This window comes from Anser anser, assembly GCF_964211835.1.
Source record: "Anser anser genome assembly, chromosome: 3".
Lineage (NCBI taxonomy): Eukaryota > Metazoa > Chordata > Aves > Anseriformes > Anatidae > Anser > Anser anser.
In genome coordinates this window covers 730381-756613 of record NC_139722.1, presented here as the reverse complement: position 1 = coordinate 756613, position 26233 = coordinate 730381, and the positions used below count along the sequence as shown (strand labels likewise).

General features: G+C 44.1%; 1 protein-coding gene across 22 annotated transcripts in view; it reads left to right on the top strand.

The window, feature by feature from the left end:
- Window positions 1–9062: 9062 nt before the first annotated feature.
- DTNB (dystrobrevin beta) overlaps window positions 9063–26233 on the top strand; it is a 201932-nt gene continuing 184761 nt past the window's right edge. For 19 of the 22 annotated variants that reach the window (XR_014581892.1, XR_014581893.1, XR_014581894.1 and 16 more), the window contains exons 1-3: window positions 9067–9196; window positions 9578–9656; window positions 23098–23165. Coding sequence is in view for 14 of the 22 variants with exons in the window: in XM_083829781.1 (XP_083685907.1) it covers window positions 23099–23165 (67 nt within the window). In the remaining 8 variants the exon portion in view is untranslated. Of the gene's footprint in view, window positions 9197–9250; window positions 9357–9577; window positions 9657–23097; window positions 23166–26233 lie in introns of those variants that run through there. The other 3 variants (XR_014581891.1, XM_083829786.1, XM_083829784.1) reach the window with 3 other exon arrangements.

Below are 26233 nucleotides of genomic sequence, written 5' to 3'. Positions count from 1 at the left end.
AGTCGGGAAGAACACCAAATTGAGTCCAGGTTGAGGAAAACATTTCAAAGCGGGGCTGCTTGGTGCCAAGAAAATGGAGGCCCCAGCCCATCAGCAGGCACCGCTGGGCCCGGAGGAGGCCGTGGCGGTACCGGCCGCGCACCAGGCCCCACGTTCTGCCCCGAGCTCCGGGCTGGTGTCCGAGCGCTGCGACCTGGCCATCACCGTGTTCAGCCACAGAGCCGCTGCCTGGCACACACAGCGAACTGGCAATGCCTGCTGATAGCGCTCTGTGTTTCTATTTTTTGGTAGAGAACAAAGCAAAAAAAAAAAAAAACAGAACAGGTTGGTGCGAGCCATCTGGAAGAAGACAAAACTCTGCACGGTCAACTCTCTGGATGACTGAAAAAAATATTTAGAGCTCAGTAACTGCAGAGACTGTAAAAACCTACAGCATGGGCTAAAAAATATGCTTTTGCAATTTTAAATTTTAGATTTTTTTGTATAAATACTGTAAATAAATGTTAGCTAGTACTAGTACATTTAAGCGTTCCTGTGCAGAACACAGTGCACAGCCCTGATCAGCCACAACCACACAGGGCATTCATACTGGCACAGGGTCCACGAAAGCTTTTCAGTCTGACCACGGGGACAAAGAATCTGCCACTGAGAGAAATTACACAAAATGGAGGCAGGTCCTCTTGCTCTTCATAAACACATTAAAACAAAGCAAACAAGCAGAAAATTACCACTGGAACTAAAGAACAATACTAGCATAGGATCGGTGTGGTCTGAAAAGGGAATTAGAATGAAAGCCAGGAAATGATTTTCAACTACACAAAAATAGGATTTTTGAAACATCTAATAGATGGGCAGGTGCAAAATTTAACAGTTTTTAAACCTTAAAAATTTACAAAGTGGATTACAGACGTGGTGTCAGTGATATGAGGGAGCTGTTCTTGCTGATCCAAGAGATTCTTTCCAGTTTGCCATTTCTAATGTCTACATGAAAGCTGTGCAGTATGTCAGATTTGGTGACATCATATGAAGGAGGGCCCAGCTCACTCAGTGATGCAATGTGCCGCTGTTGAATCACCCCATACCAACATCTTTCGTACCCAGAGGAAACAAGCAGGGAACTGAGGCAAGCAATGTCCGAGATTAATTTAATGCTTCTTCTCTTTGATATGCCACCAAGAGCTTCAATTGTAGCAGCAGTTTCTGAAAAATGAAAGTCTCTCCTTGTGAGCCCTGATCTGAGATTTTTTTCTCATGATTTCACCACTGTCTCTACCGTGAAAAGAAAGACAACTTTCAGTCACTGACTGAAACAAAACCAAGTATCTACTGGAGAAAATCTTAAACTCACTGATTAGCTTCTGAAACATCTCATCTCTGTTTTAAGACATGAAAAGCTGCATATGAATTTTAAGCAATTTTTGCCACTGTCCTGGTTTTGGCTGGGATAGAGTGAACTTTCTTCGTAAGCGCAGCTCATACAAAGCTGCGCTTTGGATTTTTGATGCAAATAATGGTGATAACGGATGGATGGATTGTTTGCTGCAGAGCCGTGCTTGCAGGGAGCCAAGCGAGGAGCCCGGGGTGCACAAGGAGCCGGGAGGGGACAGAACCAGGACAGCCGACCCCCAGGGACCAAAGGGATGTCCCATCCCAGAGGGCGTCCTGCTCAGCAATAGAAGCTGGGGGAAAGGAGGAGGAAGGACGGGATGTAGGGACGACGGCGTTTTCCCAAGCAGCCGCTACGCGTGCCGAGCCCTGCCTTCACTCCTGCCTGCCGACGGGGAGCAGGGAACGAGCTCCTTGCTTTGCTCTTCTTGCACATGCGGCTGTTGTTGGCCTGGTGACATGTCCTTACCTCAGCCCACGAGTTCTCGCCCCTTTACCTTTCCCATTCTGTTCCCCATTCCATCTAGGATGGGGAGGGTGAGCACGCGGCTGAGTGGTGCTGAACTGCTCTGGACTCTGAATTCTATGAATTTTGCCACTTTGCTAGGAAAGCAACAGTTGTAAAAGGCAAAGAATATAAATGATCATGCCTTTCCCCACCCCCACGCCAATTTTTGCCATATTTTGCACAATTTATCTTTGAGAAAACATTTGCCCTTGAGATGACTCTGGTTTGAGTTTGCTGCCTCAGCACTGGGGGAGATTTCACTGCTGATGACTCAGTGCTGGAGCGGGCAGGCCAGGCTCTGTGCCGCCCCCCCCTTTTCTTGTTTCTCTGTGGTTCTTTTAGACAGAATCCTTAATACTCTTGCGTTGCTGAGAAAAACCACAAAGAAGACAAATACAGACTGTTGAAAATATTTCTTTTTACTTTAGAATAATGGAAAACATGCCATTTACATTGCTGTGCAACTTTCATTACCGATGTTGCAAATCCTTCACTTCTCCATACAAAGCTTAACCAACTCCAATGGTTTTTTTTTCTGCTTTCATTTCTTCTTCACCGCTACTAAATTTGTTTTAGCCTTTTCCCATCACACTTACTGAAAATCTTTTGCTATCTTGCCTGAAGTTGGTCCAAAGCACAGCTTTTTACAGTTGTACAAACTGAGTGGAATAGGCCTAGCAGGTATTTTGTTTTTTGAATTCTATTCCGTTCTGCTTGGTTAGCGATGAAAACTAAACCAAATGGCCGAATTTCTGCCGAAGGTCCAGAATGTGGAGACTTGTAAACTGATGTTATGGTAATGTTCCACACCGTGCCGGGCGCTGAATGCAAGCAATGCGGTGCTGCCATACGTGATATTCCGATTCCCCTTCAGAGCTGTGCCGAGCAGTTTTTACACAAATACTGGGAAAACCGTGGTAGCAGCAGTCAGTAGAGGCAGCACATGTACGTACACTGAACTGCACAAATACTGCAGGGGGACAGGCAGGCGGTAGTGCTATGTAAGATGATGGAGGAGTTATTTCAGACAAACATCACACTTGAGAAAAAGGAAAATATAATACAGGGATGCATAAAGAGAAGTACTATTTGTAAGTCACGTGAAGGTGTTATTTACTGTATACAGTATCAGGATGGCACTGCCTTGGAGTATTGCATCTTGTTTTGGGAACTGAAGCTCAAGGATGAGTGGGCCAACTGGGCAAGAGTCCAGAGAAGAGCAGCTGAATGCTTCTGCACAGAAAACATGCCCTGCGAGGAGGGCTGCTGTTTGACTGCGAGAAGAGAAAGCCTAAGGAACATCACAGCAATCCAGAAATAACTGTAAAGAGGAAGGGAGTTGTTGCTCAATACCCTGTGGAGGAAGGACAAAGAATAGCAGAGATATAACTCGCTAGTGGTAAGGATAACTTCACACTGAAACAGATTACTTAGGAAGATTGTGAATTTTCCATCACCAGAAGTTTTTGCAGCCAGGTTAAACAAGCATGTGTTAGGAAAGAGGCCCATTCCAGACTTACTTTCAGTGCACCAAGAACACTACATTGCAAACAAGCATGATGTTTTCCTAAAAAAAACAATAACAAAGAAAATTACAAACCTTCTACATCTACAATCATCTCATTTGGGGTTTGCTTTTGTTCCTCTTAACATCTTTGCGCCAGCCCCAAAGTGCAAATTCACTCTTGTGCTCATATCTGAGGTGACATCATCTGAGGTTTCCTTTTATTTTCGTGTTTTGTTCACAACTGGATGAAATGACACATGATGACACTGAAGCTGAGGATCTCAGCAAGAAGGAAAGTATTTCCTATGCCAAATTTCCTGTTATTTTTAAACTGGTACCACTGCTCTGGAATGCTAAGTACATTCTTCTGACAGAAACTTCTGTCAGAATTGTGTCATCAAAGCATACGCCTACAGAAGAATGTCTCTTCTGCTTTTTTGTGGAGCCGTTTCTGCATCCAAAAGAGGAACACTGTGGGCTTGTAAAAGCTGTTTGATATTACCAGCTCCAATCCACTTATTCATCATTTAAAGAAAATGATATTTTGAAATAAGAAGTATTTGTAAAATTTTAGTCTCTTGATGCACACATCTATTGCCCATAAATACAGAGAGAATTTGTGTGTATGCAAACTGAAGGGAGAATCCATTCCTCTATACGCAGGCATTTTAAAGCTGTAACAGTGGGAAGCAGCAGAAAATGACAGTGTGGGGTTTCTTCATGTTTATCTCTTGAGCGTGGCATTCGCTGTCTCTCACAAATTCTGACGAGGAAGTTAGTACGCAGAGGTGAGATGAACAGGCTCTCCAAATACTCGTTATCCCTTAACAACAAAGCAGCAGCAAGAGAATAAAGCAATTTACTGTAAAATCTAGATTTTAGATTGCTGATGATCAAAATGTTATAAATGTAATTTGTTAATATTTTATGCAATTGAAAGAACCTGATAACCATCCTGTATTACTTTTGCATTTCTTTATGGCCTGTTCTCATTCAGCAGTTTCTTTTATAGCCACACAGAGTGTTTCCTGGATGACAAAGTCTAAATTCTACATAATAGACAGTGCTGTGGAAGCAACAAACTAACCTCAAGCTGAAGCACCGAGCTCAGCTATTGTACTGTTTTCTCTGGGTATTGGTACCCTAACTTTCAGCGTAGCTCTGGTCCCCTCGTGTCAGGACCCTGGTGGTGCCCAGTATTTCTTCTCAAATGCTATTGCTTCATGGGACTGAATGTAGCACTGCACAATGCAAAGTTTTACAGAACACTCCAATCAATTGCAGACAGATGGTGTTGAAATTCAACACAGAAAATAAAAATAATAAATAAAATAGATCTACTGGTTTGGGTTACCTTAACTCAAGAAGTCTTCGCTATACCTGCTGCACTCCTTTAGAAATCGTTACCTGTACAGGTGAGGCTGTGGAGTGCACTAGCTGCTGATTGTATGCCAGAAACACAAGATAAGATTACTTTATCTTACTGTTGCCATTTCAAAATTAGATGTCTAGATCTGAGCAAGTTATCATTTCCCTTACAGGCAATGCAGACAAAGAGAATTCAGAGGGCAACTCCTGCCACCATAAGACAGGTGCTTACAGCAGGTCACATAACTGCCATCTGAAAGTTAATTAGTAAATAGGTACAATGATCTCAGGGTGCCCAGATCAGGCTCACTTACCTCACTTTTAGATTTCTCAAATTAGATGACAAAACTCTGCTCAGGGGCTACATTCACAAAGATACAGCTGTTTAAATCTCTCTTTAGTCACAAAAGTCCAACATGGGGACACTGTTAACAATCATAAAACCCCTATCTAACCCTGCAGGTGGTTACATTTCTATCTTATATAATGGAGTAATTCTCTTGCCTTTCTAATCCAAGTTAGAAAGTGGCTCCTGGGCCCCAGGCCAAGCAGGGGAAAATGCTTTGTGTCCGTAGTTTCCTAAGTCTAGGATCCTACACAATCAGCAAGTCAGCTGGGAGCACGGCAGCTGTTGCTTTAGCCTTTGTACCTCCATAACATAAGCCTCTCTTGCGTACACCATTAATGCTCTCAGCTCATTTTCTCGAGCCTACATCAGTGTGCACATCACTGGGAAATACCGTCTCTGCACCCCTTCAGCTGCTGTTTTTCTTGAGCTGCTCAAGTATCCTGTGTACCACTGCTGCGGCTCATCCTTCTTTTCTTTTTCCTGGAATGGCTTGGAGGGGCCGCGGCCTACAACGGAGCAACACTGGCAGATGGATGTCGGCATCTTGGAGAAAATCATACTGAGAGACCACCAGGGAATGGGAAGAGTCTTATGCAAAGCCCAGCCATTAATCTTCCCTCCCAGGCAGCGACGTTGGTTTGGGCCACAGCCCAGGCTTGGTTTCCCCTCTGTCGAGGAGAGGTTTTAGGCCAAGGGACCAAGTACACACTAGTATGACTGTATTGCCATGTTTACGCTGAGCAATGCTTCAGGAGGGAAGAGAACGGTGTCTCACGCCGCCGCCAGGAGCTGCTGCCCGCTCAGGAGGCCTGAGGGAGCCTGCTGATGTCAGTACGAGCCCATCCCAGCTATGTCATGGTGACCAGGGGATGTTCCTGAGGGCTGGGCAAAAGCAAACCTCACTTCTGTCATCAAGAAGGAAAAGACAGATGCAGCTTCACCTCAGTCCCTGGGAAAGTGGTATCTGGAAACCATTATTAAACATAGGAAAGGCAAAAAGGTGATTAGGAGCAGTCAGTGAAGACAAAATCAAGCATGACCAACCTTACAGCCTTCTACGGTAAAACGACCGAGCTGATAGCCATCTGAGATAAGGAAAGACCAGCGGATGTTTGCTTTGACTTTAGCACAGCTCTTCAAAGTGTCTCCCATAACATACTCCAAGTACAAACTGTGTACACAGACAGTGAGGTGGACTGAGTGCTGGCTCAACGGGTCACGATGAGTGCCCCAAGCCCTGCTGGAGACCAGTCCCTAGGGGTGTTCCCTGGGGCTCAGACAGGGTCCAGATGTTTAACACCTTCATTAATGATCTAGATGACAGGACGGTGTACTCCCTCAGCAAGTTTGCAGTGGATACAAAGCTGGAAGGAGTGGTTGAGCCTCAGATGATTGTGATGCTGTTTAGAGGGGCCTCAAAAGGCTGGAGATGGGCAGGGCAGAACCTCATCAAGTTAAAGGGAAATGCCAAGTCCTGCACTGTGGAGGAACAACTCCACGTACCAGTACAGGCTGGTGGACAACTGGCTGGAAAACAATCTGGCAAAGGACCGGTGGCCAGCAATGTGCTCTCGAGGCAAAGGTCAGCAGCATCCTGGGATTCATTAAGCAGTGTCACCAGCAGCCTCGGGGAGGCAATCCTTCCCCTCTTGTCAGCACCAGTGAGATCACTGCTGGCATACTGTGTTCAGCTCTGGGTTCCCCAGTACAAGAGATACTTACTGGAGTCAGTCCAGTGAAAAGCCACAAAGATAAATGAAGGCACTGGAACACCTGCCATGCAAGGAAAGATTACGATCGCTGCACTGCACACCCTGCAAAAGGCCTCAGGTAAGCCTTTCTGTATCAAATGAATTCAGCAGCTGCTTCTAGACCAGTACCCAAAGGTTGTTCCCTGGTACGAGAGCACGTGGCACAGAATGGGCTGTGGCCATGCTATTGGAAGCCTGCAGGCTGCACAAAGGTGATTCTGTCCCAAATGCCTACCTGGAACGGCCCCTACCGCATGCAGGATTGCCAGAATTGCCTGGAAGTTGTTTGGGACAGTACTGATTGGTCTGGAGCTTAGATGTACACCAAAATATATTGGTCCCTTAACTGTTTCAACAGTTAACAGTACAATCAAATTCCAGTGCCACTGCCTATATCCTACTGCCACCTAATTTACCAGCGTAGATGCAGCCAGCAGAAACAACCCTTTATATCTCCTCTGCCTGATCTGGTTCCACTGCTGCCAGCAGGCCTAACTCCAGGATTCGGGAAAAAAAAAACACACACACAAAAACATGTACTATCACGCACGTATATAGCTCACAATAAACATTAACGCAGTACCAGCTAGAATGTCTATGCAGTGCTGTTTTCTCTCATCTTTCTATCCCCTTGTGACAGAGTATTTCCCTCCCACGCGTGCAATGTTAACAGTCCCTCCTCTCCGCGCACCAAGAATCCTCTTCCTTTCCCACAGGCACAGAAAACATTTTGCAGAAGGTGCCGTGGCATTTCCACGCTGGGAGGCTGAGCAGCGGGAGGGAGGCTGCGTGCGCTGCCTTGAATGTGAGGGGGCAGCTGTGTGCTGTGAGGTGACAGAGCTGGGACAGGCTGCCCAGGGGCTGTGCAGTCTCCTTCTCTGGAAATACCCAAACCCCTGGGATCTCGGGGTGACCCTGCTGGGCTGGGGTTGGACCAGGATTCTCCAGAGCTCCCTGCCAACCCTGGCAATAGAGCTTAGTGAAATGGTTCAGTGGAGGACTTGGTAGTGTTAGGTCAGAGGTTGGACTAGGTGATCTTGGAGGTCTCTTCCAACGTAGATGATTCTGTGAGTCTGTGAAAATACACTTCACTGGGCTAAACTGAGCTGCATGGGGCTAAATTGGGCTGCACTCAGCTAAACTGGACCTGTTATACTGCACTGGGCTGCACAGGCCTAAGTTGGGCTGCAGTGGGCCTTACTGGGCTAAAATGTGCTAAAAATGGGCTCTGCTGGCTCAAATGGGCAGCGCTGGGCTAAACTGGGCTAATTGGCGCTGTGCTGGGCTGCACTGAGCTAAGTTGGGCTAAACTGGTCTCCACTGGTCTAAAATGGGCTGTACTGGGCTGAATTGGACCTTTTATACTGGCCTGGGCTGCACAGGCCTGAATTGGGCTGCAGTGAGCTGTACTGGGCTAACGTGCTTAACTGGGCTCCACTAGGCTCAAATGGGCAGCACTGGGCTAAACTGGGCTGTACTGGAGTACTGTGCCCGGCTGTGGGCTCCCCAGCCCCAGAGGGACACGGAGCTGCTGGAGCACACCCAGGAGGGCTGCGGAGGTGCTGAGGGGCCCGGAGCAGCCGCAGCACGAGGCCGGGCTGAGAGAGCCGGGCCCGGTCAGCCTCAGGTGGGCACAGCCCCGCGAGGGGAGGCTGCCGGGAGCACGGCACCAGGCTCTGCCCGGCGCTGCCCAGCGGCAGGACGAGAGGCAGCGGGCACCAGACGGAGCCCGGGACGTTCCTGAGGGCTGTGAGGGGGCAGCACCGGGACAGGCTGCCGGGGGCTGGGCGCTGTCCTCTGGGGAGACCCAAACCCCCGGGATACTCGGAGGGACCCTGCTGGGCAGGGGTGGGACCAGGGACCCCCAGAGCCCCCCACTAGCCCTGGCGCTCCGTGGTTCTGTCACAAGAGCGGCCGGAGCCACCTCCGCCCTGTCACCGCCCGCCCCCCCCCGTGCGCATGCGCGGGGCCGCTGCGCCCCGAGGGGCCGCTCAAAGCAGCCGCTCCGCGAGCCCGCGGCGGGCGCGCGCAGCCTCGGCGGCTGATTGGCTGAGGGGCAGGTAGGGAACGCGCGGGGCGAGCGCACGCACGTCCGCCGCCGGCGCAGCGTCCTGCCTCCTGATTGGCTCCCGGCCGGCGTTTCGCGAAGAAGGCGGGGCGGGGCTTGCGGACCGGCTCGCCGATTGGCGGGAGGGGGGGCGGTCGCGGGCTGTGATTGGCGGCGGCGCGCGCGGCCCTGCGGAGGCGTGCCGCGATTGGCTGGGCGCCGCGCGGCGGCCGGGGAGCGCTGGAGCGGGGAGGCTGAGGCGGGCGGGCGGCCCCGGGAGGTGCGTGAGGGGCCCGGGGCGGGGGGGGGGGGTGGAGTGGGGTCCGAGCCCTGCCCGGGCCCGCCCGGTGCCGGCCGCAGCCCCCCGGAGCCCTCGCCTCAGGCCCGGCGGTGCTGGGGGGTAACGGCGGCGGGCGGGGAGGTCGGCTTCCCTTGGTCAGGTTTGTCGCTGCGGGGCTGCGTGTGGTGCTTCCTGAGGGCGGCCGTGCGTGTGTTGCGGTTACAAAGGCCAGTAGCCGCTCCCTTAAGGGGGTCCGGACGTCAACAGTTGGGTCCGTGGTTCTTGGATTTATAAAGAAGTCGAGTTTTAATCTGAAAGGAGTGGAAAAGCAGCCTTACTTTTTCACAGAACCTTCTTTTTTTTTTTTCCTCCTTTTTTTAGGTTGTCTGTAAATGTTCAAAAAAGGAGCTGAGGCCAGGAAAGTGAGAGTTGCCCTGAGAGACTTCTCTACGTAATTCAGGTATGTGACGTGCTGTGACTGACCTATGGCATTGAACATAGAGCCTTATGTTAGGTAGCTGGTCGCAGTTACCTGCTCATCCACACTCAAAAGTTCTGTCACAGTTTTTCACTTACAACAGGCTTCTGGTGTGATTTCTGTACTCTACTAGAGGTATTGACATGTACAAGTATTCCTATGTGAGATGCTGTTCTGTAGCTGAAAAAAAAAAAGTCAATTACATTGCTTGTGCAACAGATCTCTTAGCTGGGGAAGGTGAAAGCTGATAAATGTTTTGTGAAGACCTAGGAGAACCTTCATAGTATGGAGAGCACCGGTGTAGCAGTGCCTTCGCCTTTCAGAGGGGACTGGTGAGCTGCCCAGAATGGTCTGGGTGGCACAAGTGTACTTTGTGAGCTGTGTCTGTGCTGCTGGAGAAGGCATGTCTGATAGCATCTGAGTCGTTAAAGTTAGAGTTTGCTCAATAGCTGTGCATTACTGCCCTTTAAAAGTGTTTTGAACTTTCAGTTTTCTTTTCTTACTCGGGTTCCTGAAATTGACTCTGTAGTGTGTGAGCTTCCACATTCTGATGCTCTGTCTGTTGTGGCTGCTCAGGCAAAACATTCTATGTGCCTGTTTCAGAAAGATAAAATCCTCAATGCAGGTTGTAAAATTTGAGAAATTGGCCTGAATAATTGTGTTTTATTTTACTCTTTTCTTTCTTTCCTTGGGAAGTGTATATGGTCCTGTACTGCTAGATGATGCTATAAAGTCCACTTGAAGAAATGGAGGTAACGTAAAAGCAGCAGTTTAAGGCCATTGTTTTCCGTTTCCTCTTTTCTAAAGAATATTTTAGATGAGCAGAGAATTTGGATAAAAGGGCAAAATGTTACTGACAAGACTTTTTAGGGAAGCTGGAAAGAGGAGAACTAATCACTATAGGCAGGGTAGCGCGGTTCAAGCAGTGGCCTCTCATCAGAATGTGTATTTTGCAGCGGCTCTCTATGGTCTGTGCTGCAGTCTTCCCGAAGTTATTTTCCAGACTACTCGGTTCATGTCATGCTTCCAGCAAAATTGTTTCTTTGACCCTTGAAGTCTTGCCGTACTTCCACCTGTCCAGGGTGCTGCTGCAGAGCCAGCTTCCCCAGGTTGTTGCCTTGGCTGTTGTCCTGTTTAAATCTTCCTTGGGTTTCTGCTTCTTGTCATACGCGGGACTCCTGTCTTCGTTCTGTAGCTGCTTGATGATATGTTCCCAGTCTGCAGCTGAGCTCTCCGTTACCAGGAAGGGGGCTTCCTTTTCAGGTGTTTGGGATTTTTTTTGCCGGGTTTTGTTGTGTGCTTGTTCTGTGATCTCACAGTTCGGAGGATGTACCCAGCAGGTCTCTGTGTAAGAGCTGGATGACCCCCCATTTACCAATGTCCATTGAAGTTCTTTGCTGGGAGTACAGAAGCCACAATAGCATTTGGGCTGCTGTGGGCAGGTCAGCATCGTCTCAAACGGTTTGTTTGCAGCAGACTGCCTTCTGTCGTAGGCTGTAGGTTGTTCAGAATGGTGAACTCCTTTGTATGTTGTCTGCGTTCAGGCTTCTCGCTTATCACAGAGTGTAGACATTTCAATAATGATATCAATTAAAGTTAAGTGATGAACGGTATAGAAAACTTATGAAGAAGCCATGATGCAAAAAGAAGGGCTTTTGCAGTATTATAGAGTTGATAAACATTTTAAAATTTTGCTTTTTAATTATATTACACACTCAGTACCTCATGGTGGCATTAAGAGTACTAACTTAGAATTCCTGCTAACTATGTGATCTTGTGTTACCTGCTGCATGTTGTGGAAGTATACTGACAGCTTTTGAAAAGGGAGAGAATATCGAGTCTTGAAGTGTAAACCAGTGGCTTGAGGATCAGTTGGCATCATTACGCAGGGTGCAAGGTACGTATGGGCACAGTACGTTCTCAGTCTGCGTACCTCAGAGAGTCTGGCTTCATGCGGCTGGTCACTTACAAGCTTTTGGGGACCTAAATGATGCTTTTCTAATAAAGCTCCTTGCATATTATTCCCTATAACTTTTAAAAGGAAAGGTAACTAGTTTAGGTTGGAAATTAGGAGAAGTTTCTTTACTGCAGAGGTTGTGCAGCACTGGGACAAGTCGCCCAGGGAAGTGGTTGAGTCACCGTCCCTGGAGCTCTTCAAGAAACGTGTAGATGTAGAACGAAGTAGAGTGGACTCGAGTACTAGGTTACAGGTTGGACTAAATGATCTTTTCTAGGGGTCTTTTCCATCCTGAATGGTTCTGTGATTCTATAGTTCTCCTACTACAGACTGCCGTGTCTGTGCCATTGACACCGTCGTGATCACTGAATAGAAACGAAGGCTACTTCTCTGTGGGCATGGAGGGCTGGTTCTCAGAGTTCCACTCAGAGCACAGCCTGGTTCTCTTGCTATTATTGTTAATTTTTTTTTATCAGCTCTGTGGTTTCAGGATTATGCTATTTGGTGATAAGGATTTAAGTTTGTAACATTTGTGTTAAGTTAATACTTCATTTTTCTTCCCCTGAGTGCTAAGGAAAAGAAACCATGATTGTATAGTGTGTGTTTGATTTAGTGTTTAAACAGGTTTCTACTGATAAACTGTGGCTAAACTTAAATAGTTTCATGGATATTTTCCAGTCCTGTGGACTTTCAAGGCTTACCAGAAAGAATGAAAGTATTTTAACTTCTCAGCTGTGCGTAAGTAATACAAATTTATAAAAAAAAAATAAATAAAAAATAATAATAAAAATACACCAAGGAAGATTTTAGGCAACCTAAATATGGAAGGCATAGCAAGAGACCTTAGAATACGGTATCCATTGTGGAATTTTATTTGGCCAATTTTATCTGTTTGAAAATGAGTGGAATTATGATAGCAGATACTCAAACTTTTTGAAATTGAGATATACATATGCAGTGTGTACTGTAGTTATGAAACACTTAAAGTTATAATAGCTCTACTGTAAGCGCTGACTGTAAATGCAACATTTTTTTAGTCTTTATCTGTCTTGCTGCTTTCAAGTGCTGCTTTTTATTTCAGTTATGAGGTGGAGGGATGAAGGTGGTTTGTCATAAAGCAAACAGTGGGTAAGCTTAGTCCCTAACTTACGTTTTCCAAAACAGAAACAGTGACATAGTTGAGGGATAAAAGCTCTTAGTTTTGCAGAAGTAAATGGCAAGAAAGGTCGGTTACGTAGAGTTTTACTTGGCTTATTTCACTCCTTTCTTAAAGAAGAATCTTCATTTATGTTCAAAGTTGGTCAGATACTGGGGATGTTGAATCATAGGTGATTAAAACAGGATCTAACAGTTCTTTTGCATGTTACAGACACGTACGTCAGAACAGAAATAGAAGAACACACAGTGCTGAATATTAAGGACCGTAAATTCTAGAAGGGAATTCTTGAGTATATACAAAGACAAGTTGGATGGAGGCAGGGAAGCAAGGGAAGCCTCCAGTTCTACTCCAGTGTATTCTGACTTAATGCATGTAGGTCAACTTTTTGTAACACCTGAATAGACTATGAGCAGAAACCTCGGGCAGCAGTAAATGTTGAAACTTGGCTGGGCAGTAACATCAGTTAACATGCTGTAATACGTTGGGAACCTGCAGGTGTGTAGCAGAGCAGACAGCAAAGTATTTGGAAGCAGATGTGCTGTGCAGTATGCACATTACAGTGTTTCTTGCCCAGGTTACCTAGTGTATGCAACTAAAAAAAATATTTATTTTTAAAATAACATGGAATTTGAGCAAGCCTGCAAGTGTCGAGAGGCCTAACGAGGAGTGCTGAACGGAGCTGCCTGGGTGTGCAGGTTGTGGTAGGGTTGCCTACAGGAGATGGGTATTTGTGGGGCAGGCAGAATGCCACGTAGAAAGCACAACAGTATTCCTTGAGTGTGTTTGTTTATATAACGCTTTGCAGTGCTTATAGAGTCTTGTCTTTTAATTACTGTTTTTTTCAGTAGAATGATCACATCAAAGGAGATAATGAGACAGTAGGGAGGCACTGATGGTTTTGACAGCTAGTTTGGGGACAGCCAATATTTTTAGACCAAAGTAGGTGCCATGCTCTTCTGACACTTCAGAAAAAAAGTAAGTTTTTTTTACACGTGGTACTATAAATATGTTCGCTTTCCTGTTGACCGTGACAAATGGCAGATACTCTTTTATAGTTAGTGTGGTACCAGAAATTTACATTCATCTCTGATACTTTTTTAATAACCTGTAACACCTGTTTAAAAGATAAAAAGGACAACTTTGTAGATTCATGAAGTTAATGAGGATATTTTTGCCTGTTAAATTAATGCAGGAGATAAAATGATCATTATGTAAACAATGAAACCTTGGATAAGCTTTTTTTTCTACAATTCAGTTGTGGTACCAAAAATAGTCTGTGTTTCCAGGTGTTTGTCACTGCCCTTGACAGGAACTTACCGTCTCTACAGGTGCGCCAAAGGAGCAGCGACCTTGTCCTTATGGGCTGAAACTTTTAATCTAAGCTGACCGCAGCTGAAGCATGGGGCAGGAAAGTCTCACGAATTACTGCACTGACTGGTGAAGATGGTAGCAGGCGATAGGAAAGTGGAGGTGGTGACGTGCTGGAAGTGGTGTTACCTTCTGATGTGGTTGGGCTGGGAGGAGAGCAGTGTTCGTGGTCTCACCCAGCCAGCTAGAGAACAGGATGAGTTTGCCTTCGGTCGGTGCCCACCTGTGTGCGCTATTGGGCTGGTGCTGCAGTCGTTACTCCTCATGCTCATTCCACTTCTCTAGGTGGGGAGAAAAGGGCAAAATGTAACTGAAAACATTTCCTAATAAATATTTCATTTTCACAAAGAGGCAATTTCAGAGTTCTCTCATGCTCTAGTAATCAGTTCTGGGAAGCTGTGTGGGTTAGCAGGGGTTTGTAGGGGTCAGGCTGGGAAAGCCAGGAAGCACAGGCTGCACGAGTCCCCTCCAGCGCTACAAAGAAGGCGTCTTCCCTTCCTGAGAGGGAGAGTTGAACTACTGATTAGGGTCTTTCTAACTTCTTACTGCTTGAAAATCACAGGGTAATATTTCATTTATCTTAGCTAACATTAGCAGTGCTTTATTCTGAGGACCCCATTTTAGCTGCTCAATTTATTGTTCTTTGCAGGCTCATGGTAAGTCTATATAGGCGTCACTTTTAACTTGATCCTCAAAATAACAGGGTGGGTTGTAGAAATCATTTTTGTTCCTCAGGCTTTCTGGCAATAAAGAAAAATGTGTGATCTCTCTGGTGGTTAAAGAAAAGCATTTTTGTCTTTTAGGCACCTTGAGCCCAACATCCATGTACACTTTCTTTAACTTGCTGGAAAACTGATTTGACTGTACAATACGTGCTTAAACATGCAGTGTTGTCCTTAACAGCTTGTGGTTTTCCTGTTCCTCGGGCTTAACGATGCCCTCTTTACTGGAACTGCATGTATATGGATACATGCCTACAGTCTGCCTCGTGGTAGTCTCTTAAAGCTTGCTTTGCTTTTGCAGCTTCAAAAACATTAACTCAAAAACTGTGCAGTATGTAGACAACTAATGTTCCATGCTTACTGCTCGCCTCATCAGCCAGTCTCATCAGGGTCTTGCGCTGGCCCTGTGAGGTCTTTGGGGCAGGGACTGCTCATTTCGTGCAGTGCCTGGAACAGAAGTTACACACTTGAACTGAAGTGTTTTACTACTTAAATGCTACGGTGATTCAGGTGGACTGGGACTCTACCCAGATAGGAATTTTTTGTATTTTGTCTTGAGGTAATCCAGAGCTGCTTTTTAAAATAGCGTTGAAAACTTTGGAAAGAAACCCATGATTACACATTCTCTTGTTCCATCTTTAACTTGTATCTAGTAGAATCTCTGTTTATGAGTTTCTTCCTAATTGGGAAGATAAGCTTGCTGGTCTCAGGCCGGGACTTAGACCGGTGCTATGGTCGTGAACTAAAGCACTGAGGAGCAGCTGAGCGTGTTGCTGCACGCTATGTGCTGTACAAACAAAGCAGATGGCATTTTATGCCTCAAAAATTTTAACAGCTTAAACAGAAGTGGCAAGGCATGGAGTAGGGAGGTGTTTATTTCTTAGCACTTTTTTTTTTTCCAAACTCGATTGCCCATTAATTTAAAGGAAATGCACTGTATGATATGTGCATGGGTTTTGATCCACTGCATTTGTTTAAAAATAAATAAATAAAACCAACAAAAACAACCCCATTGATTTGTAAGTTTGTTTGCAATGAAATGCAATATGAGTTTGGTCTTAGTCCAGTGGGTTTTTTTGTTCGTTTGTTTTTTACTTACACCCTTCTAGGCTGAAGCCAGCTCTGACTTGTGAAGATCTTCGGCAAGCATTTGAGCTTTCTGTTAGGAAACTATGGACTAGAAGTTATGTACCGTTTTTCAAAGATGTTCTGTTACTCATGTTGCTGCAGAAATTGAAGTAACATTTTAAAGTTACTTTTTTTTGTGCACAAAATATTTTTGTGCACAATTATTTATGGTTTTAATGAACTCCAGTGATGGGAGCAGTGTTTGAAATCTTAGTTAAAGCAGAATAATTATCAGAGAGCTTTAAAATACACTTTAAAAGCTGATGGTTTTGGTCTGTTAGCATAAGCCATTTGTCTTTTTTTTTTTTTCTCCCTGGGTTTTGATCCAAATGTGTTAAATATATCCCCTTGAAATAACTTCTACATCTCTTCCATTTTCCTTGTAACGGGCATAGTGGTATGAAGGAATACTTCTAATCATTACATATATTCATGTTTGCTGATTAAAGTGAGGTCAGACTATGAACCCAGTGAGAATGAAAAATGAAGAAAAGGGGGAAAAAAGTAGGTCAACAGCAGGTGTTCAGATGGACAGAGAGGTGGAGGAATTAAATCAGTCTTTGGTTTCTGGTTCAAATTCTTAGAAAACAAGAGGAAAAAATACTTCAGTATTGTTTTACTGAGGTCAGCCTAGGGTAAATAAATACAGGCTTCTCAGTACTATACATAAATTCATTTTTAGACTTTAACAAATTATTTAAAATTATTCAAATGAAATGAAGATTGAAGCCATAGAAATTGAGAAGCCCAAAACAAATGATTGCTGTCACATCTGCTTTAGGACTTCAATAACTTCTTTCTGCAAGCACAGATATGCCCTAGTTTTTTATTCAATATCTTCAGCTCAGCGACAGGTTTGTTAAAATCTTCAAAACTAAAGGAACTGACAGGGGATGTAAACTCTTCCTTAAAACACCTGTGAAGGTGGATTCATTCTAATTAGAAAATTGACAGAAAATTATTAAACTTCCTTCACTGTGTATCTGGTACGTTTAGATCAACATACGGTCCAGTGCGGTATTCTGATTTTTTAATTAAAAATTATTACTGAACATAAATAGGGATAAATATGATTTTATCCTCACATAGCAACTGCAGTCTTCCTAGCAGTGATATCAAATATTATTTCTGCTAGTAAAAGGCAACAGCAAGAATCTGAAAAACTCAAATTTAATATTTCATAAATAAACTTTTATTTCTCTGTTCTTCTGTTCAGCTGATGAGGCTGCATTTCATTATAAACAATGCCTGGAAAAAAAACAGTTACCAAATCATAAAGTTTTCCTTAGGTTGTCTTACAGGTGGAAATACAATATAAAGAAAATTCAAGTATTTGAAGCCTCCCCCCCCAACAAAAAACAAACAAAAAACAACAACAAACAACAAGAAAATAACCATCAGACCTCTCCAGCTAAGGCACTGATTGATTCAGTCAGTAAGTGAGAGTAATCAAGAAGCGGCAAGGAGACACCTAAGGTGGGGATGTGGAACCGGGGTGCCCGTGTTGCGGTGCGTAGTCATAGCGGGGTGGAGGATGTGTGAGGGGCTGGGGGGAGCAACGCGTGGCTGTAGCTAGCGCAGGAGCCAGGGCTGCTGCCTCAGCTGAATCAACTGCGTAGTCTTCCTCCCACTGATTTGAAAAGAAAAAAATGTTGTTTAGGCCGTTACCTACAGCTGATGAGCTCCAAGAAGAGCGAAACCTCTTAAAATAGGTCCTGTAGTATTGGCCTAATGCCCTCCCGACGGGGCTCGCTCGCATTCGTTCCTGTGCTGAAGCTGCGGGCGTGATCCGGAACCACAGAAATGCACACTAGTGTCATCAGAGGCTGAACCTGATAAAGCAAATAGAGGGTAAAAACAGTCGTTAGGTTTTACTTTTTTATTTATATCATTAGTTTTTATCCAGCCAGGTAGAAATATATAATGCACGCATGCATTGTAGGTGTGGGAGAGAGTTTTCAAAGGTAAAGAAAAGGGAGAACTGCAGAATAGAAGAATGGAATATAAACAAGAAAAGGGGGGAAAAAAGTAACAAATGTTTGGGTTTATGTTTCTATTGAAGATTGATCAGATAGTGACAGTAACAATAGCAGTTCCCACCTTTATCAGTATGGAATTTATAAATTATCTTCCATACTAACTTTGTCATAGAGGTAATTCGTGAAGCTATCAGTGTTATTGAAAGAGGGAAAAGATGAATGGATAAATGAAAACAGCAAGCTCTTCTTGAAGGTCTGCATAAAACTTCCTAAACGATACTTTAGTAAGGTACTTATTTTGTTCTTGCTTGGTTTTGTAGTAAGTGTATATAAAAAACATCACATTGAATGTTTTTTATAATATTCAATAAGAATCACATATAAATCTAATAAGTGGTTTCATTAGTGAATATTGTACTTCAGTGCACATACTTCCTGCTAATCCTCAACATTATAAATGTAAATAATAGGCAACTTGAACTAATCCTCCCATAGGATTTACTACAACTCTTTCTGTTGTAGTAAAAAAAAAAAAATATAATACTAAATCTCAGTAATTTTTGACAGCCTCTGCCTCTAACCTGAGTGCTTGGAGAAGTCAGCTGAGCACATGCCTGGTGACAGCACGAGCTGAAACCGGAGCAGGCTGCGGTTTGCTCTCGCTATCTCTGAAGGTAAATCAGTAAATGGAATCCACAGCGTCAGGTGCTGGCTTCAGCAGGAACTTCAACACCTTCTTTTCAGATTTCAACTCCAGCATACATGCCTGTTAAGATTTGTAGACCTCAGTCAGTATTAGCACCTCTACCAACTTATCTGACAGATAAAAGATAAGCTCTTTGCCAGTAATGGGTTCATCTTACTGATTTCGTGTTTGCTTCCCTTAACAAGGTTTCTGCCTCTTGACGTAAAGCAGAGCTGCGTGCTGTGGAAGCGGCACCACGCTCACTTTAAATTCAAGCACTGTACTACTACTGCAGGCAGAAAATTCTGAGTCAGGCTTGAACAGAGCATCTGTGCGCTCTCTTGCAAGTTCTGCCTTTCAAGTCTTCCACCTTTGGTAGACAGAGAGTGTAAATTTAGCCCGTGCTATCAGAGCAAGGACTGATGTGAAGACCAGAACCTGTGGAACATGCGTTTACTTCCAGCTCTCCGTGCTTATCAGAATCCTTGAAACTTTGGGACACATCCAGCCAGAAGGGCTGGCTCGGGCATGCAGGGTCAACTGAAGTTGGTCTTAACAGCCGCTAAGGAAGAAATGCAGTGGTTGAACATCCTCTTAGTCCTGAAGTGAAGCAAGAGCTGTCATAGTGCAAGTGTCCTCTCCAGATTGCTAAAGGTTACAGAGCAGCTCTTTTTGAGGAAGAAATACCTACAGAAATTATCCAGGACAGACCGTGGAGACTCGCTGTCACATCACCGTGACCAGAAGCAGTTGGTTATCTGCCCGTACTGCTTTTTAGTTCAAGGACAAACGGGCATTTCGCGAGGATAGCAAAAATGGATGCTCACCATGAAATACGTGTGTGTGTGAAATTCACACCTTTATCATGTTTTAGGTTTTTCCTGAAGTTGAAAAGATTGGTGGCAGTTTCACTTAGCACTTGAAGCAGTTTAGGCCTCTCATTTTCTGTTGATTCAGTCGTGGCTGTGATATTTACGATGACCATGACTTCTGCGTCTCGTTAGCAGCAAGCAGGAAAGGAAAAGAACCGCAGGTTGGTTTCATCTCACAGAATACAGATGTTTAATTTGGAAAACACTGGGGTGAGGAAAGGGGGAGCAAAACAAAACCAGACTGATGCATTGTCTTACCGCTAAGAATGCGTCAGGATAGAGTGCAGGTAAGAAGAACCTCTCCCTTCTGTAAGAGCAAGGTTACGGTCTTGCCCGGAAGAGAAATGCAGCTGAAGAGTCAGAGACCGGTCCTTGGGGTCTCACCGTTCCCAGGTTAACTCTGTTCTGTCACTGTCCTAAACATCACAAATGGTAATGACCAGAGGGTGAAGCGAGGTGTCTGCTGAAGGAAATCGTAAAGGGTGCAGGCTGATTATTAGGGAGTTTAGAAGGACTGCTAGTAATTGAATTTCGTTTGTTATTCTATTGTCCAGTATAGAGGCATGTAAAATTATGCAGATAGCTATGTCTTTCTCCTTTAACACATGGGCTATGATAGTATTCACCATTGCTCTTATAAAGGTCTGATTAATGTGCAGGGTAGTTTTAATATAAAATCCCTTCCTGATTTAATTTTCTGAATCTGTGTTGATTCCTGCACGGGTTTTCATCTGGAAGTTCCAACTTTTGTAGCAGTTCGCACCTTCAGGAAGCACCAGCAGATGTGTGAACAGCAACAGGTCAAATGCATTTTGTTATATTCCATTGTTACAGTAAAACTTAAATTCTGAGTTAACTGTATTTTGGAAAAGCTTTTTTTCTGCTGCCTGTAGCAGTTGTGATCCTTACCTCTCATCTTTCATTGGTTCACATCAAACACTACTGTTTGTGTAACGCCTTGCTGCTCCTGGCCGTTCCAGCTAGTCCTGTGCAAAGCTGTGATCCCCAGCTTTTTGTCTTTCCTTTTTGTTCGGTCTGTGGTTTCTGTCCCAGGCTTTTCCAGTTCCATCACGGAACAGTTGGAGTTGGAAGCACCCCTGGTTCTTCTCGTGTTCTTCCCTGGGCATCTGCTTTGGGCTCCTTTTGGAGACATGACACTGCTTTGGCAAGCTGGCTTTGGCCCTGTTAGAAGCTGTTATTTTCTCATTAGAACGCTGTAATAAAATGATTAATGCTTTTAAGCGTGACCAAGTATGTTTCTTCATCCAAACCCCTTTTAATCGTTTTATCTGGATTTTCTATTACTGACGTCAAGCAAATTGATCAGGGTTACTGTTACGGAAAGCTTCAGGTCAAAAGCTGAAGTTCTGTGGCAGAATGAGAACCATTCCACTGACCAGATGTTTAGAATTATTAGGGAATTACGTGGTCAACTTCCATTGACCAAATGTTTAGACCACACCTGAAAAATCTGCACATTATTAGTTCCTGAGTTGTGGTTGATCGGGCTGTGCTAACGTTTATCTGCAGCACATTCTGAGCGGGGGGAGGCCGGTTTGCTTGTTCACATCCCATTTCAAGGGCATCACTGGGCAGATGAGTCACTCTTCTGCTTTGCAGACAGAACGAAGGATAGTGCTAGCTCCTTCAAAGCGTAAGTCCTGGTCAGCCTCACCAATCTGCTTGCGAATTACGTATGGCACTGTTCCGTAGCTGCGGTCCATGCAGCTTGAATGACCTCTTAAAAAAAATAAAAAAAGTCAAATCCTTATAACTGCAAAGCGACGCAGTGTCTGTAGGGAAAGAGGTTGATACAACAGTAATGTCATGACTTCACATGTACTTGCTACCAAAGAGCACCAAAATTAATTGCAGCACTTAATGCAATGTACAGACTTTTAGCCCAAGGACTGGCAGATGTAACATTATCGTGATGGTTTTTTTGCTCTTGCAGAAGATTCAAGTGGTATTGTGCCTTATGTCTTGATAAAATAGTCCTTACTAAAAACAGTTTAAAAGACCAAGTAATTAATCCTCCCCTCGGAGTCCATCTGTTGTGGAATTTAGAGAGGTGCTAGCACTTGAGAGAAAGCTGCTTACTGGTGCAGTCAGTGGCATTCTTCAAGACGACATGCATATTTCATGGGACGAGGAAGTAAAGGGAATATTAGTTCTGAAAAACTGCTCTTAGGCTTGGGGCAGTGTGTGAGGGTAGCAGGAATATCTGGGTGAGCAAAGTGAATCCCATAGGCGCTATTTCCTGGAGTTTGGCTTTTGGAACTCGTGCTTTGGTGCACAGCTTGAGGTAACGCGTTGTGAAGAGCTTTGGTTGAGAAGATAAGATGCTGATTTTGCAGACGTCCATTTAACTTAATAAAATGAATTTATTAAAAGGAGTTTGAAAAATGGAACTTATGCGTATGAAAAAAGGCCATTTTTTTTTTTCCTTGAAAGCAAACAAAAAAACAGAAGCACATAGGTTCTGAGTCTGTGATTCTCTGAAGTAGGAAACATAACAAAATAATGTGTATTGCAGATTACATTACACAACCAAGCAGTTATTTTCATTTTATGAACTGGTAAGGGTAAAGGTTTTGGTGGCTTCCAAGACGAATATATGCTGAGATCTTTACTGGAAAATAATTAACAGACATTGGAGGACTACTGAGGGAAGCTGTTAATCAGAGAGTGTGTATTAAGTGCCAAGATGCGACTTTCTGTTCCTCGGTTGACATTTAAGCCTAATGAAATCTGTCCTGCCATGCTGCACGAGGATGAGCTGGCTGTCTCCCTAAGAGTTGGATTCTGGTGTGATTGTAGGATGATTGGTGTTTTCTTTCACTTATACATATACATACATATATATATATTCATTTTAAAAACATTAAATTAGTTGGTGAGTCTGGTAACAAAAGAATAATATAATGTAGTAATTTTAAGTGAAAATTTGCACCAATACTGAATTTAGTCACTTATTTTTGTGCCGCAGTTGATTGAAGTTCAGTATTTGTCTTTTGGGGCTATACAATGAAGTAAGCTGTAGGAGGTACTAAATTGTCCTGTGCTTCCTTACCTTGTGGTGTAAGTTGCACTATTTTGATGTCGTATCTCTAACCTGTTTTCCAAAGACAGCGAGGCCTGTGTTTTGGGCTGGAGGTGTGGAAGTTAAATGAATCCTTACAAGTTAAAGGGAGAGGAATGCAGCGTGCCTTCTCCTGTTGAACACCAGAGCCTAAGCTGCAGATCTGTAGGGCTCTGCACGTCGTTGGCTCAGCCGCTCATGGAGAGGTCTGTCTTGCTTTGGATTTTGCAGACAAAATCTCTGGACTTTCTAGAACTTTGCATAATATCGCTACGTATTTGTATGCAAGGTGTTAAAAAGCCCACAGTAGTTCTCTCTATAGTTACGGAGAGATGACTATTTCTTTCTACTGGTCTCACTTACCAAATATAACCAAACTATTTCAGTTGAGGAATGAAATAATATTGTTTGCAGTAAGTTGCTCTTGTAACAGATTCTAGCACAAACAGTGTTTGTGATTTTTGTCTTCAGAATGATTGAGGAGAGTGGGAAGAGGAGGAGGACAATGGCGGAGAAGAGACAGCTGTTCATGGAAATGAGTAAGTAAGAAATTTGAAGATAATGTCATTTATTCTTTACTGAGAGCTTCATTTTTAGAATTTTACCAGATCATTTACATCTTGTTTCCACAAGACCACTGCCTCATCCAGTGAAAGTCATCCTGGGTGCTGGTGAAGAGGAGGGTACAAGAGGTGGGTCACAGCTGTCTAAAGAGTCATACGTTCCTAGGTTATGTAAAGCTCTTTTTTAAGGAACATTCATGTTTCCTGTATATGGTGATTTCTGAATCTGGTTTGTGGACAGCTACTAAAATAAATAATGACAAAAAGGTCATCTTTTACCTTAAATTGCACCACAACGTTAGTGTGACTTGGAAGTGAAACAGTTTGAGGGTTTCGGGGGGTTGTTTTTTATATGGGACCATTCTCTGAAAGAGAGGCTGCAATTGTTGCTACAGATCAAGTGCCTGCCTAGAGATGATCTAGATTAAAGGAATGAGACGTAGCTTTCTAATACGGTATGAGCAGTTAGAAGTAAAAGATTGTATGTTTGTCATATTATTTTACTTTCCTATTGAAACACGGGACTGAATGAAACTCCGAGGTTAGGCAAGCGCATCCTGTAATCCCAAATATAGGCTGATGAGTGTCTGTCTTAAAACAAGTAGTATCTTAGTGCTACTATTTCTTGGAGGATTTCCAGAGCATCGTTCTTACTGTGATTATAAGTGTCTTATAATTTCAAGAACAATTTAATTCTTGGCTAATTTATATCTGCTTCCTTTCCTGTGAGAGCTGTCTTGGACAGTATTTCTCCCCACCTTCCCAGCTCGGTTTGAGTTTGTAGTCATATCCCTCTGTGGTTTGTTCAGCACATGGCACGAGCTGGCACCTGCAGTCTCCCTGCTCTACACCTCATCTCCTTCTCTGCCTCTGCGCAGTTTTACTTTAGCAAAGATGACTGCAATTGTACGCGATATCCCAGGTGAGATCTCATTAGGATCTTGTAGACTGATAATAGTACTTCTCCACTAGAAAAGCTTTGGCTGATATACTGGAGGATTACATTTATCTTTTATCTTCAGTGTTGTAGTCGGCTTGTCATCGCTTAGTAACAGCTAGGTGTGTCTCTACAGATAATGGCATCTTGTTAGTAACCACCTATGCCCATACGGTTTTCTCTTCGATACTAATTTGATGAAGAGCCTGTTAATCCAGTCCTCAGTCATCTGATTCTTACTTTGATATTCTAATTACCTTGCAAGTTGATGATACCTTTATAGCTACTTTAGCAAAAGATTTCTTCTGAAGCACCCGTAATGTTTGACTAGAGTGCTGTCTTCAAAGAGTTCTCCTGGCAGCCTTACTTGAGGCTGTCATTCAGGGAAGGGCAAACAGAAACTGACCTGCTAGTTCTTAGCTTTGGCTAAATTGTTAACAAAAATATTCAGAATTCTTCTGATTATGTACGAGATAGAACAGCTAATTCTTCTGATTATTTATATAAGGTGGTTTTTGGTTTTTGCAGCTCTGGTTCTTGCTGGCTTTTATCAGTGAAAGTGCTGGTGTATGGACACTTAGAACAGCCTTTCTCTGTAAGGCTCTGTAGTGTGTCAGATGAGAAATCTAAGGTCTTCGAGTTTCATCTGTCCTATGGTGGAATATTTCTCTGTGAAGGTGAACGGATAAATGTTTTCCTTTCTAGATGGGCTTCTCATATCGTGACGTGCAAAATCGATGCTTTCAGTGATCATTTGTTGTTGGTCAACACGCAAGTGTTTAGGTGGTTGCTGATGTGAGGCAAAAGGAGATTTGATGGCATTCACCCACATTGGACACGCTACCCCAGGATGCGTTTGTTTTGTAGTACTTGCGGAGCCGTGTAACGGGCCAGAACTCTGTGCAAGCTATTCTCATTTTTCTCACCTGCAGAATACACACGGAGTTTCTTATGGGAGGGTGTGAAGAAGATGGAGCCAGACCTGTCAGTCCAGCGGCAGGATACGAGGCAGTGGGCACAAACTGAAAAACAGCAGGTTCCTTCTGAATCCGAGGAGAAAAACAGTTTTACCCTGGGTGTGGTTGAGCCCTGGCAGAGGCTGCCCAGGGAAGGTGTGCAGTACCCACCCTGCAGATGGCCAGAACGCAGCTGAGCAGTGTCTGGGGCATATTTCTGTAGCTGACCCTGCTTGAGGGGGAAGGTTGGACCAAATGGTCTCCAGTGGTCCCTTCCAACCGCAACTATTCTGTGATTCTGAGCTATATAGGTTGTCTTGAAAACACATCCTACTTTATCTTCAGGTTGTTTAGAAGAATGACCTTCTTCCTTTAGAAGAATGGACTTTTTTCTTTTTTTTTTCGCATGTAGCTGTTAAATAACCTTTTTATATATGCATTTGTCTTGAGAGAGAGTGGTGAGCCTCCAAGTCCCAACAGCCATCAAAGCTATAAGGGCTGGAAGTGAGGGTGAAAGCTGATCAAGTTTTACTGCACGTGTACTTGTGATATGGGGTGCATGGCTAGCCAAGGACTGGACACCATAAATGTTTCTGCTAGACTAAGCATGTTTTGAAGGTTCGTAGTCTGTTCCAGTGCTTTCTGTCCGTTGAAAGGTAGACTTAGGCACCCTAACTGAGAGTTTTGAAAGGATATTGCATAAGAAGCACAAAATCAGTTACTTTGTTCTAGTCTTGAATAAGAATACTTCACTTTATGTTATTTGGCCAGATACTTTCCTGAAATGTATCAGATGCTAGATTCTGTAGATGGTACAGTGAAATAATCCAGGACTGTGTGTTGCACCGTACCATCATGCAGATGCTCCTCAGGTGTTGGCTGGTCCAGTGCCACTCTTAGGTAAGCTGCCATGGGGAGCCTTGGAGTGGGAAATCGGTCATTGTCCTCACTGATTTTACAGGTCTTCTCACCTCCATCTTTTGTGATGGAGAGAAATAATTCTTTTATGGCAGTTTCAAGACAGAGGACAGGTCTGTGCAAGGCCAAGCAGATGCTTTGACACTGTATTTGCAAATTTGTAATGAAATACCGGAAAGGCAAGAAGACTTTATTTTTGAAATTTGCAACCGTGAGTCAGTGGGTGCAAACAC